Source organism: Prionailurus viverrinus, chromosome B3 (genome assembly GCF_022837055.1).
Source record: "Prionailurus viverrinus isolate Anna chromosome B3, UM_Priviv_1.0, whole genome shotgun sequence".
Classification (NCBI taxonomy): Eukaryota; Metazoa; Chordata; class Mammalia; order Carnivora; family Felidae; genus Prionailurus; species Prionailurus viverrinus.
Genome location: NC_062566.1, coordinates 108,829,753 through 108,843,171, shown reverse-complemented (window position 1 = coordinate 108,843,171; position 13,419 = coordinate 108,829,753). Strand labels below are relative to the sequence as shown.

Sequence of the window (13,419 nt, the reverse complement as noted above, 5' to 3'; positions counted from 1 at the left end):
AACCTGGCTTCATTTCACATATACACAGAATCTTTTGTTATAACTTGTTCTACAAGGATTGTGTATTCATTTTCACAATCACAGTTTATGTTTTTGTGATAATTTATGCCTTTCCCTAGGCTCAGTAAATGTTTTCTACATCTAATTAAGCAAGTATTGTACGGGGAGAGCGTGTATAAGGGTTTTAACTGTGTTACAGAGCGTGAAGGAATCTAATTGTATTTGAGATGGACCCTAACTTATCCTGTCACAAGCAGATTCTTTACATTCTTTGTTATTTCTTTTAATTAGTGCCCCCCCCCCCTCCTCTTTGCTCTCTTTTGGCTTTAACCGGATGAAGATTAATTCAGGAGATAGTTACAAAAGGTTGCATTTTTCTGGAGAATTACAATATGACTGTCATTTGAAAAAGCATTGTTGGCTACTTTTAGTAAAAAGAAAAGGTAGAGAGATTCCATATTAAATTGGATTACAAATCAGAAACCAATGCCAGCAGTTTAATGGGGACATGAAACACAGAGAGGCAATGAGCTGTATATATTTCAGGGATGGAACTTCTTCAGCTTTGCTCCAGACTTCCCATGACATCACCAGACTTCCTTCTCTGGGTAATGTTTCAAGATGACCAAGGCCCTATTAGGGCTAAGAATAGTGTGGATATGAAGTATATTCACCTGTGGGCGGTGGTGGAATGTCTTGATTTCCCCAGGAATGAATGTAGTCACTGTGAATTTTGTGGACTGGTGACAGTTTGACTTTAATGACAGTTTGACTTTGGGAAAGGGAGGGAGCAGGAGTCTGGGAGCCAACATGGAAATGTTTTCAGGGCCTTTTCTGATCACTTAAATTGGAAGGGTGTCTATAATTGTTTGCTATTTACCATTCCCATTTGATCTTTTCCCACTGGTAGTCTATTATAAAAAATATTCCAACCTATAGCAAAGTTTTAAGAATTCTATAGTGAGAGGCACCTGGGTGGCACAGTCGGTTGAGTGTCCCGACTTCGGCTCAGGTCATGATCTCATGGTTCTTTAGTTCAAGCCCTGAGTCGGCCTCGCTGCTGTCAGTGCAGAGCCTGCTTCAGATCTTCTGTCTCCCTCCTCTCTGCACTTCCCCTGCTCATGCTCTCTCTCTGGCTCTCTCAAGAATAAACAAAACAGGGGCGCCTGGGTGGCGCAGTCGGTTAAGCGTCCGACTTCAGCCAGGTCACGATCTCGCGGTCCGTGAGTTCGAGCCCCGCGTCGGGCTCTGGGCTGATGGCTCGGAGCCTGGAGCCTGTTTCCTATTCTGTGTCTCCCTCTCTCTCTGCCCCTCCCCCGTTCATGCTCTGTCTCTCTGTCCCAAAAATAAATAAAAAACGTTGAAAAAAAAAATAAACAAAACAAAACAAAAAGAATTCTATAGTGAACGCCCTTATACTGACCACCAAGATTCTCTTGCCTTTTCTTCTGTGTGCGTTATTTCTCATCTGTAATTACATAAAAGCTCTTAAATGGCAGTGTTTACCCATTACTTGTTCTCTGTGGTACTTGTGCTTTCAGGTTGGTTCTTCATAGCACTTTGAAGCATAGCATCTCCTTAGACAGTTTTTTTTTTTAAACATTCTTAACACACTAGTAAACATATTTTTAGGATTGCTGCATCACAATTCTATGTTGCAGTTCTGGTCACACCTTTGAGAAGGTTGGACTGTTGTGGACCGAATTCTCCCCATGGGGCCCCCAGCTAATCGTTCAGCTTTGAACAGGAAAGCCCTGTATTCTGGATCTTCTCTCCCATTTGAATAATGAAAAGTGACCGTCTTTCCAAAAGTTCATTCAATTCTCACTCAATGAAAGAAAATTGGGGTAATGGTTTGGAAAACCAAAATTAATTAATTAATTAATTTCAAAGTTTATTTATTTATTTTGAGAGAGACAGAGCAAGTGGGGGAGGGGCAGAGAGAGAATCCCAAGCAGGCTCTGTACTGTCAGCACAGAGCCCCACGCAGGGCTTGAACTCACGAAGCTGTGAGATCATGACCTGAGCTGAAACCAAGAGTGGGACACTTAATAGACTGAGCTACCCAGGCGGCCCAGAAAACCAAAATTTAAAGACAATTAGAAAACTTGCTTTCATTTTAACGTAAATTCTCAATGAAATTATTTTTAAGAAAAATCCAGTAGCTAGAGTTAAGTCTCTGAGCTTTCCTGCTGTTCTGGTTGCAGGATAAGACATGAAACTAGAAGGAAAAGAGGAAGATGGAAAGAAAATAGACATTTTTGCCCTTGAAGTACTTGAATTCATTCAAGTACTATCCATTTCCTTCTTCCTCAGGTTCGCACGGAAATTGTACTTACATAGATGTGAGGCTGAAATAGATCTCTGGAGATCTCTTAGATGTCTAGTAGGAGAATAGTCTCCAAACAGCAGGTTTCCAACTCTTTTCACATTTCTTTGTCAGAAGGTGTTTATGTCTACCAGGTAGGCAACTAACCACTTAGTAAAAGAAGCAGAGGAGGCCAGGCTGCTCTGGGCATTGTTCTATTGCTCCTACATCACAATGTGTTGACATAGTCTCTGAAGTAAGAGAAGAGCCCTGGGAAGGAGCAGCCCTGAACGTCAGCCGCTGAGATCAAGTGTTGCCAGCATTCCCACTGGCAGCTGGGGAGCGGTACTTCTGGTTGTCTGTGAAGTTTACAGAGGCTTCTTTGGAGAAAAAAATCAACTTAGCAGTAGAATCACCATGGAAAAGATACCATGCTGAGAAAGTTGAAGACACTTTATACTGTTTACCATTCAATTGATAATTCATCAATTTCCTTACATCCCAATTTTCTGAAACTTCAACATAGTTAAATCACTTTGAGCTTCTGTAAAGAAAAGCTTCAAAAGACTGTAGCATTCTTAGAGGGCAGAGGTGTCTTCATGCTTCCAGCGTCTGGTGTATTCTAGACATATCGGGCTCTGCACATATGTGGAGCCTGCTTGGGATTCGCTCCCTCCATCTCTCTCTGCCCCTCCCCCACCGTGCTGTCTCTATCTCAAAATAAAGAAACATTAAAAAAAAAAAAAGAGTTCCCAATTGAAAAAAAAAAAAAGGCATCAGTTCTGGTGATAGCTCTCCACATGTAACTGGTTCAGTCTGCAGACAAGGGCAGTCTCTCCACACACAGACTCAAAGGGCTTCCTGTTACCTTTGCTTTGGATACTCCTTTTCCTGTCTTCTATCCTGAATGTCCTCTTCTGGTTGGAAAACTCTTCCTGTAGTCATATGAGTACTATGGACTAGATTTCTAGTCACCTATTTCTTCATTCAGCCCAGTTATTGCATGATCACCGCTTGCCATGTTCCTGTTCTTCCTGCCTCAGGGCCAGGAAACATTTTTCAATAAATATGATCTCCTCTTTTTCCAGGTCAATGTTAATCCTGATGAAAGTCTTTGGTATTATCTCACTTCCATTTTTTTTTTTTTTTGGCTATTGGTATATTAAAAAGTGAAGAATAGCAAAAGAGGGAAATAATCATGGAAGATTTTAAACATTTACCTTTAAAATATTAATGTTTTTAAAACATGCATAGAATATAAAACCATATGTGTAACTTCATTTGGAGATGATGCCACAAGTCAGCATTTGAGGTGCTTTGTCAAAGTGAGGTCCATGACCAATTAGCTTCTGTCCTTGTCCCTTCATGAGATGTGTTCACTAACTCATACTTTTATGGGCTCTTCTCTGTTGCATGTTCTAAGCTTGGGATATGAAATTTTCCTGTCAGGTTCTGGCTCTGGCCCCCTGCTGAGTGCTATATAAGGTCAATTCTGTTGGTTTGTTCAGTAATGAGTACCTACCACTTACAGGGCACCATGCATGCTGGGGTTACAAAGAGGAACATCTTTGCCCTCAAGGAACTTACCATCAACTGGGGGAGGAGCCATATAAGCAGACTATTCCAATGAGATTCAGTGATAAGTAGGAGCACAGGTGAGGGGCACTTAGTCTAGTTTGGAGATTTAAGGGAAGGGTTCCTGGAGGAGTTAATGCCCAAACTAAGCCTTGAAAGAGTAGCCATCCTGTGCAAAGGCACTGAGGCATAAAATGACATGGTTTGAAGGGGTAACTGCAAATTGTCTGGTGTTACATCAAGTTGGAGGGGGGAAAAGTGAAATTGGAGGAGGCAGGGGCTAGGTTCCGGAAGGCTCTGAATGCCCTAACTGGGTTCTTGGACCTCATCTGCTGAAGTAGTTTTCAAACGAAGAGTCTTAGCCTGAGGATATTTGTGTTCTGGATTGATCACTCTAGCAGCAGTGTGAAGGCTGGATATGGGGAGGGCAGTTCTTGGGGCAGAGGAAAGACCGAGGTAGTAGCAGTGAGAATAGAAAAGAGAGGGTTACTTCATAACTATTGGTAGAGTTGACAGAATGTGGTGACGAATTGGACGTAGGGAGTGAGAAGAAGGAATGACTCAGAGGTTTCTGGTTGGGAAACTGGGTAGACCAGAAATCAAAATGCAGACAGAGGAACAGGCTAGAAGGTAGAGAATAAGTTCCTTGTTTGCAAGAATCCTTGTCAAGTATGGTGCCTTGTATTCAATGGATATTTAGCAAATAATAGACTTTTTTTCCCCCCACCTAAACCTTTAGCGGCTTCCCAATGCTCTTAGCAGATTTGCATTATAAAGTGTGTGTATTTAGTATTACACCCAACAGCCTGCATATTTGTGGGCATGATCTGGCTCCATCCTGGCCTCAGTTCCCTCGAATTATATCTCAGACCACACTCCCATCCCTCATCATACTCTGACTCCTTTCTGATGTTGTATTCTTTAAGCCCTTTCCTCTGAAATGCTATTCTCTTAATTATTAACATGTGGGGCTTATTTTCATTCTTTAGATCTGAGCTCAAAAGTCACTTGTTTAGAGAACCCTTCTCCATCACTTGACCAGTGATCGTCTCTCAGCTCCAAATCTACCATTGCATTCTGCACTGTGGTGCTGGGGCTGGAACTCTGCAGTTTTTTGCCAGCTGGCTTCCTGTTAGGTTCAGTAAGAGGTTGCATTAGACTGCAGGGAACTTGGAAAGCAGAGGGAAGGAAGAAGGAACTGGTGGTCCTTCCTGTTCCCTGCTTGTTTCTGTCAGTGTTGCCCTGGCAACAGCAACCGGTTCTAGCCTCCATTTTTTCCCCCCAACTCAGAATAAGCAGCTGGGCAGTGCCCACTCCTTAAAAGGTTGAGTCCTAGCTCCAAAGGCTCTGACTTCTGAGCTTCTAGATTCTGATTACTCTAAACTCTTCCTCCTGCCACCCAGACCCAGTTGTGATAGTCGCTTCCTGTAGTTATTCCTCTGACATCTTAATGTTTCCTTTGTGCTTTTCCAGGTCTCTAACACCTATTTAACTTATTCCTACATTAAAGTTTCATAGTGTGATTTCTCCCTTTTTTATTAATGGCTGCACCCTGACACAGCCACCAAATATGATTTAGGCCTCTACCCAGTTAATCTCTAACATATTGGATTTTCTTCATAGACTTTTCATAATCTGTATTTCAAATAATTTTTTTTTTCTTTCTCAAAATTTATCTCCTCTACTTGGATGTTAGAGTCTTTGTCTCACTCATCACTGTATCCTCAGTGCCAAGCATGGAGGCTGGAACACTGCAGGGACTTAATAAAGCCTTGTTAAATAAATTATTGAGTTATTGCAAAAGTACTACAGGAGAAATATTGGTAACTGACCATACAAAATGGCCAAAATCAAGCAACTCTTTAGCCTTTTGTCTCTAGGCCAAGTTATTGATGAACATTGTAACAATGTAGTTCTCTGTTAGAGTCCAGCTTAATGCTTGTTATAAGCATGTTAGAATGCAATGCATTATTTAATTCAGATCCATCATCATTGGTATAACAAGATACATAGTTTATTTGATTTGAATTCTGTACTTACACAAATGTCCACTTTCTATATTTGGGAATGATAAAGACTTACCTTATTATATAGAGTTTCATGAAGATCAGGAATTGGTTGTGGGTCAGATCCACAAAGTTTTCTCATTAGCAAATAATTTAAAAAATGAAAGCCATCCGAAGAATCCACTTGTTGTACATGCAACATCACTTAATAGCATTTACTTGGTGCAATTAATGTGCTTATGTTTTTTCTCATTGTGTGATATAGTTTGAGACAACTAAAACATAGAACCAAAAAAGTAGGTTAAAAAAGAACTGCTTGACTTCCATATAGTTACAAGCAAGAATCTGAAGACATCATCTATAGTCTTTTATTTAAGTATCAACTAAGACAAAAAAGGGTAACACATCATACATGTGTAATTCTAAAGTAACTTAGATCAAATAAATGCAAATAGATTAAATGACACTGATTCCCACTGTGCCAAGTAGAACCATTTCATTGAATCTTAAATTTTAAATTAAATTTCCCTTGTATCTACTTCAAATACACTCATTTTTTTTTTCTCTTTTCTAACTCAGAAGGAAAAAATGTTCCATTTCTACTCCGGGTTAATTAGACCCCAAGCATCCTTAAATCCAGCCCTTTCTTCCTTTTCTTTCTCCATCTGGAACCTTACTTTTGCATTTTTAATATGCTCACTATTGTTTTCCTCCTTTCTCAAAACTCACAAAAATCTTTCTTCCGCCTTGTTATCAGTTCAAACTACCATCCAAGTATCTATCTTTTCTCATGTACAAGTTCCAAATAATTCATATTCACAGTGCCTATTTTGCAATCTGGCTTTTGTCCTCAACCCACTATTCAAATTGCACTCTTGCAGCTCACAAATGATTGCCTAATCAGCAAATCTTTTTGAGCCTTCATGCTTGACATTTTTGTTTTTGACAGTTGATTATCCTTCCTTCTTGAAACTCTCCTTGGTTTTGGGATATTGCATACTTGGTTCCTCCTCTTCAGCAAACTGCTCTTTTTTTCATTCCACTCATGGTCTTTTCTGTCCAACTCTTTAAACTAAGGAGCTCCCCAAGGCCCTCTCCTCTTCTCCTGTTAACCTTTCCCAACCACCCTTATGTTTCAAATACCACTGCCATGTGAACGATCCCCAAGATTACACCCAGACAGTATCTCTTTTGTGAACTCCTAACCTATGCTTTCAAATGCCAACAGGACATATCTACCTTAGTATTCCTCTACCATCTCAAATACGTATCCAAACTCATCATCTCCTCCAAAAAATTCTTTTTCTTTTTGCTAATGGTTTACATTTTCTCAGCCAAGATGTAGGACTTTGATTCATCTCTTACTCCTACTAATTTCCCTTCCAAAACTTGAAATCAGTAACAAAATTCTTTCCATTCTTTATGTTCAGAGGTACATTGATCTGTTGTGATCTCCCCATCACCATCACTTCCACCACTAAGGTTAAGGCTGTCATCACCCCTCACCACCAGATCACTTCTTAACTGGTGTCTCATTCCAGTTTCTCCTCAATCCAATCTGTCCTCCTCAATGCTGCCAGGCCATTTTCCCTAAAAAGACAGTTCTTATCCGAACACTTCCCTGATCAGGAGTCTCTAACAGTTTGATTATCTCTAGAATAGATCTAGATTCCCTAACCTGGTTTTCAAGAACTTCATAGTTTGGCCTCAAACATGTACTTTTTTGGTCTTACAAATGTATCAATTTTGTTTCTGTAACTTGGTGTTTAAGAGTATGGACTCTGGGTGGCTCAGTTGGTTAAGTGTTAAATTCTTGATTTTGGCTCAGGTCATGATCCCAGGGTGTGAGATGGAGCCCAGCATCGAGGTCCAGGCTGGGCGTGGAGCCTGCTTAAGATTCTCTCTCTCTGTCTCTCTCTCTCTCTCAAGAAAAAAAAAAAAGAAGAAAGAAAGAAAAAGAAACAGAAACAGAAAAAGAAAAAGAAAAAAAAAAAAGAGAGTATAGACTCTGAAGGCAGATTGCTAAGTTCAAATCCTAGCTCTTTCTCTAACTAGTTATGTGACCTTGGACAAGTTTCTTAACTTCTTTGTGCCTCAGTTTCCTCATCTATAAATAGAAATAATAAATAATAGCACTAATTCTGTTGTGAAAATTAAACATATGAAAAGTGCTTAGAAATTTTGCCTGGCATATAGTAAATTCTGTATTACGTGTTTCATTGAACAAATATTTACTGATATTTACACATGTGTATATATGTCAGGAACTTTTCTAAGGACCTGGGGATAATACCAGTGAACAAAATAAACAAAAATCTTTGCCCTGTGGAACTTCCATTCTATAATAAAAATGATTATTATCAATTGTCCATAATTCTATTTCTGCAATACCTTTCCTCTTGCATCATCATCATTAAAATTCTACCCTTCCTTCAAGATGCACCAAAATGCCACCCTGCCCCTTGAAATGTTAACCTTGTATGAGATTCTCATTTGAACTCCTCCAATTCTTTAAATCCGAATTATAGCATTTATCACATTTATCACATATATTATCAAATATCAACCATATTAAATCTTATAGTTCCTTGTACAGTTTTATTTCCCTTGATGCAGTACAGTGTCAGCTGTTATTCCTTTCATCCTTGTAAATAGTAGCAGGATGTACCTTGCACCCAAGCACATAGTAGATGCTCAATGAATGAATGAATGTAGGCAAAGAATACTTTACATGATCTTTCATTTAACTTCTAGTGATTAATCTTATGTTCTTTAATTGAAAATAAAAAAGATTTAAAACATAGATCATTTTATTTTCAACTCAGGAAATATCAGATATCAATATCAAATTTTCCTTGTTTACTACTTGGCTTTATTCACCATCATCATTTGGGACCTTATTCACTAGTAGCCCAATTTTTGTTGTTGGCTTTGCTATGTATACCCTACAGGATATTTAATGTCCCTTGTTATCACCAGTTAGAAAGTGCCTTTGAGTTTTTACTACAGGAGCCAAGTGGATAAAGTATATTTTATTTGTATATTTTCCACGTGTAGCACAGAATTTCCCCATTTCTTACTTCCTTCCTAACATGAAAAAATTTCCAGTTACTCATCTGCAATACTGTGGTTCATTAGTTCTTGTTTTTCCTCCATTCCAAAGAACTGTAGATGTCTAAAATTTGTTTTTATTGCATCTCTAATAAGAAATTAGTTTCTTTTCCTCAGTATCAAGTTTCTTCCCTCTAAATTTGCTTGCTATTCTCTATCCATGACTGGAAAGACCAGACTGACTATAGGTTGTCTTGTACTTTCTAATTTGTATTTTCACAATGCTGTAGATCACAACGCTATGATAAAATGCAGAATATATTAAAAAAATTTTTTTTAATGTTTACTTATTTTTGAGAGAGAGAGAGAGAGAGAGAGAGAGAGAGAGAGAGAGAGAGCATGAACAGGGGAGGGGTGGACAGAGGGAGACACAGTATCCGAAGCAGGCTCCAGCCTCAAAGCTGTCAGCACAGAGCCTGAGGTGGGGCACAAACCCTTGAACCGTGAGATCATGACCTGAGCTGAAGTCAGATGTTTAACCGACTGAGCCACCCAGGCTCCCCAGAATATATTATACTACATTTCAATCATCTTTACACCACTTACCTTTGCCACATTATCTTAACTATTCCTTTTATCCAAGCAGAATCCCATCAGAATGGCATGACAATCTTCTGTTTTTTAATAACACGCCAACACAATAGATTTTTAAATAATGATCAAGGATTTTTTTTATTCATTAAGTTTCAGTATCATTACAGAAAATGTTATGGTACAGAGTTGTTTAACATTATTTTTTCTTTGCTCTTGATTTCCACATGAATGCTGGTAACACTAATATCTGTACAAGATCAGTCTTTGATTTTATTTTTTGTTCTGTACAATTTTAAATGTATTGGTTAAAAAGGCTGTCAGCACTTAAGGAAGCATTTTTTCCCCCAGTTTGTTTATTCAAATAAAAGGTATCCAGTTACCGCCCCAGAGTACTGTGCCATGAGGCTACCGGGGTGAGGCGCCTCCCGGGCGCTCTGCAGGTGAGGGTGCTCCCTGCAGCAGGGCTGGGCCTCCACCCGGTCGCTCTTCTGTTGGCACTGTGCACATAAACACGATACATGATAAAGAACAAGCAAAAGCTCTCTGAAAAGCGGTTATGAAGCATACTAAGAAGGGAAATCCAAGTGTTGCCTACGCTAGTATAAATAAGCAGACAGCCTTGATTAAGAGCATAATTAGTTGTATTTTAAAGATGAGAAAAACACAAGTTCTGCAGGCACCTACTGCTGTCTACTAAAAGCTATCGCTATCAGACCTAGCATTGAACACACAAAGCAATTTGCAAGAAAGAAAAAATTTGCTTTGATATAATCAGAATAGAGTTGTCTGTTAAGATTTATTTTTAGGTGTTTTTTCTTTAAAAGGTATTTAAATTCTTTTGAAATATAGTTCAAGATGTTGACTATACAGATCAACTTTTATCCAGATCAGAAAAACTAGCTGTGCCGTTGCATATTACAGGATACAGTCAATGATATGTGGACATGCATCAAAGCTTTCTCCCTCTGGGACCATCATAGCCGTCCAATGACCATGACATCCACCACCTCGCCCTTGTGGAGTTCCACGTACTGCTCTGTCTTTGGAGGTAGCATCAACAAGCCATTGGCGCTGCGCATGCTCATCAGACGGCTGCTCATCTGATTACCTAGAAAGAAATATCTCATTACAGCAGCATAAGCAGCACACTGTGTACATTTGGAGCCCTTGCGGTTCTTTTCAAAATAAACACCCATGAACAGAAACACAGGTCTTCAAGAGGAAGAGAGAAGATCGGACTTCCCAGTCCCTTTTCCAGGTGGCCTTGCTACTGTATCCTACTACCTTCTCACTAAACTCTAAAAATAAACAGCAGAAATTATTGCCTAAAAAGAACAAAATAGGATTTTATAGCATTATGCAAAACGCCATAGAATTTCTCAGTTCAGGCTAAAAAATGTTATGTGTGTCTGAAAAGAGAGGCTTTTAAAACTTATTTAAAACAAGATAATAATAGCAGTGGCTACCACTTTTTTTTAGTATTTATTAAGTACCAGACAGTGTGGTGGGCATTTTACTTAACTATCTTATTTAATTTGCACAAGACTCAAAAGAGGTTAGGTAATTTGCCTACAGTCCTACTAATTAGTTGGTGGCCAATTTGAATGTAAGTCTGGGGGAGACACTGCCTATGTACTTATTCCCTCTGTTAACTGATGTTTGCGCTTGATAGGACCTTTGTTTAGAGGGTAATACAGTTTTCTGGAGACACATCAGAAGTTATATAACTATGACTAGAATACTTGGGGATAAAAGTTTAAAGTCTAGAGGCGGTAACTATAGAATACTTGAGTTATCAATATTGATTTCTCAGTGCTTAAAATTTACCAATATTTAAGGTATAGTAGAGGCTACAGAGGATCACATTATAATTGAGCTTTAATCTCACATTTCAGAGTAGCATAGTCATAGTACAACCAAAGTTGTGCTCAGAATTTAGAGGTTGAACAAATAGACAAAAATCTTCCATAATTCTAAATTTGTGTTTATCTAGAAAATATGGCTCCATGGAATAAGTAAAATTTTGTTTTTACTCTTATTTTCTTCTTATGCTATATCATTAGGGAATAATTTAACTCATCTAATCTTTCAAAAAGGAAAATGTACAACAATTACTAAATTAGGTGTACCCAAGGAGGGGGTTATGCATAAATTTTGTGTTTTAATGGGATACATGGATAGACATACCCACAGATGTGAATGACTAACCTGTGCTCTGTGCCCAAGGCAGTGGTTCTTGGTGATGCCAAGTCAATATACAGCGATGGTATTCTGGGCGAGGATCCAGTTTTACATCACATGATAACTATAGAATATAGAGTAAATGAAAACAAACTTGATCACCTGATCATCCCTTAAAACTACAGGGTGGTGGAAATTGTGCAAAGAATAAAGTAGACATGGAAAATATCTTGGCATTCTGCTGTTCCCACCTCTACCACCTTATGTTCTTAATACAGAAGTCCAGAAGTTGGGTTGTTCCAGTGAAAAGAGAAGACTAAGAAGTTGGTATTCACAGTGGGGAAAAGGGCAGATGAAAAAGAGAAGGTCTATTTTTGAAGTCTAATTTTATGGGTTGATAGCACAGGTACTTCTGACCTATGAATTGAGAAAGCAGATATTTTAACACCGAAAAATAAAAGAAATAGACCTAAAGAAACAAGCTCAATATCTATTTATATGTATGTCCATCCATCCATCCGTCCGTCCATCCACCCATCTGTCCATCTAATAAATATTTACTGAGGCACTCTTCAGCTACCAATTCATAGACCTATCTTTAACATAAAAGGGACACTTTATTTTACTCCTGAATATTCCCCATGTCCCAATACTGACCATACAATCTCTTTCAGGCAAATAAAAGTAGTCTCTACTAAAAGTTATACCATTTTTGTTTAGCCACATCACCGGTAATAAAAGAATTATGGAATGGCATCTTTCATATCTTTCCATTAAGGATGAAAACCTTTCTAATATAGCAACTTCAGTTTATACATGCAATGAAGAATGACTAATCAACCTTTAACCTAGAGCCATTAAAAAAATCTGTTTCATTAAATTCATCCTGAAATCTGATAAATCAAAGTGATAATGTCTTGGTAGTAGGTACCTAAGAGGTATTCCTTGAACAAGTTTATATAGTGTATAATTATGGACGATAGCCTATCAAAGATTAGTTCAATTTTGGTGAATATAAGACTTGTTCCAGTGTATGAGAATTAACATTTTCCATTAGCACAATAATCACTGAAGTTACTCTCCTTAAAATGGAAGATAAACCTTTTATTCAACTAGAACAGGTATTGCTTAGATCAAATGATTCAATTACAGCTTGAATATCCTAGAAATTTTTGTATTTTCATTTTCGTTTGTTTCCATATATTTTTTAATTTCTTTTCTAATTGGCTGGTGGACCCATTCATTCTTTAGTAGGATGTTCTTTAACCTCCATGCTTTTGGAGGTTTTCCAGACTTTTTCCTGTGGTTGATTTCAAGTTTCATAGCATTGTGATCTGAAAGTGTGCATGGTATGATCTCAATTCTTCTATATTTATTGTGGGCTGTTTTGTGACCCAGTATGTGATCACAGGAAACCATCAAAACCATAGAGGAGAAAGCAGGAAAAAACCTCTTTGACCTCAGCCACAGCAATTTCTTACTCAACACATCTCCAAAGGCAAGGGAATTAAAAGCAAAAATGAACTATTGGGACCTCATCAAGATAAAAATCTTCTGCACTGTAAAGGAAATAATCAACAAAACTAAAAGGCAGCCAACGTAATGGGAAAAGATATTTGCAAATGACATATCAGATAAAGGGCTAATATCTAAAATCTACAAAGAACTCACCAAACTCCACACCTGAAAAACAAATAATCCAGT

General features: G+C 38.3%; 2 protein-coding genes across 13 annotated transcripts in view; both read right to left on the bottom strand.

Annotated features, from left to right (window-relative positions):
* GARIN2 (golgi associated RAB2 interactor family member 2) overlaps window positions 1-2,505 on the bottom strand; it is a 34,830-nt gene extending 32,325 nt beyond the window's left edge. For 4 of the 7 annotated variants that reach the window (XR_007152696.1, XR_007152697.1, XM_047861028.1 and 1 more), the window contains exon 1: window positions 2,340-2,504. The gene's annotated coding sequence lies outside the window, so the exon portion shown is untranslated. Of the gene's footprint in view, window positions 1-2,339 lie in introns of all 7 variants that reach the window. The other 3 variants (XM_047861027.1, XM_047861026.1, XM_047861029.1) reach the window with 2 other exon arrangements.
* Window positions 2,506-9,684: 7,179 nt separating this feature from the next.
* The window catches only part of GPHN (gephyrin), a 623,769-nt gene continuing 620,034 nt past the window's right edge, over window positions 9,685-13,419 (bottom strand). For all 6 annotated transcript variants that reach the window (XM_047863515.1, XM_047863519.1, XM_047863517.1 and 3 more), the window contains 2 exons: window positions 11,743-11,839; window positions 9,685-10,642 (listed from right to left, as the gene is read on the bottom strand). In XM_047863515.1, coding sequence (XP_047719471.1) covers window positions 10,509-10,642; window positions 11,743-11,839 — 231 coding nt within the window. In that variant the 3' untranslated portion in view covers window positions 9,685-10,508. The remainder of the gene's footprint in view (window positions 10,643-11,742; window positions 11,840-13,419) is intronic.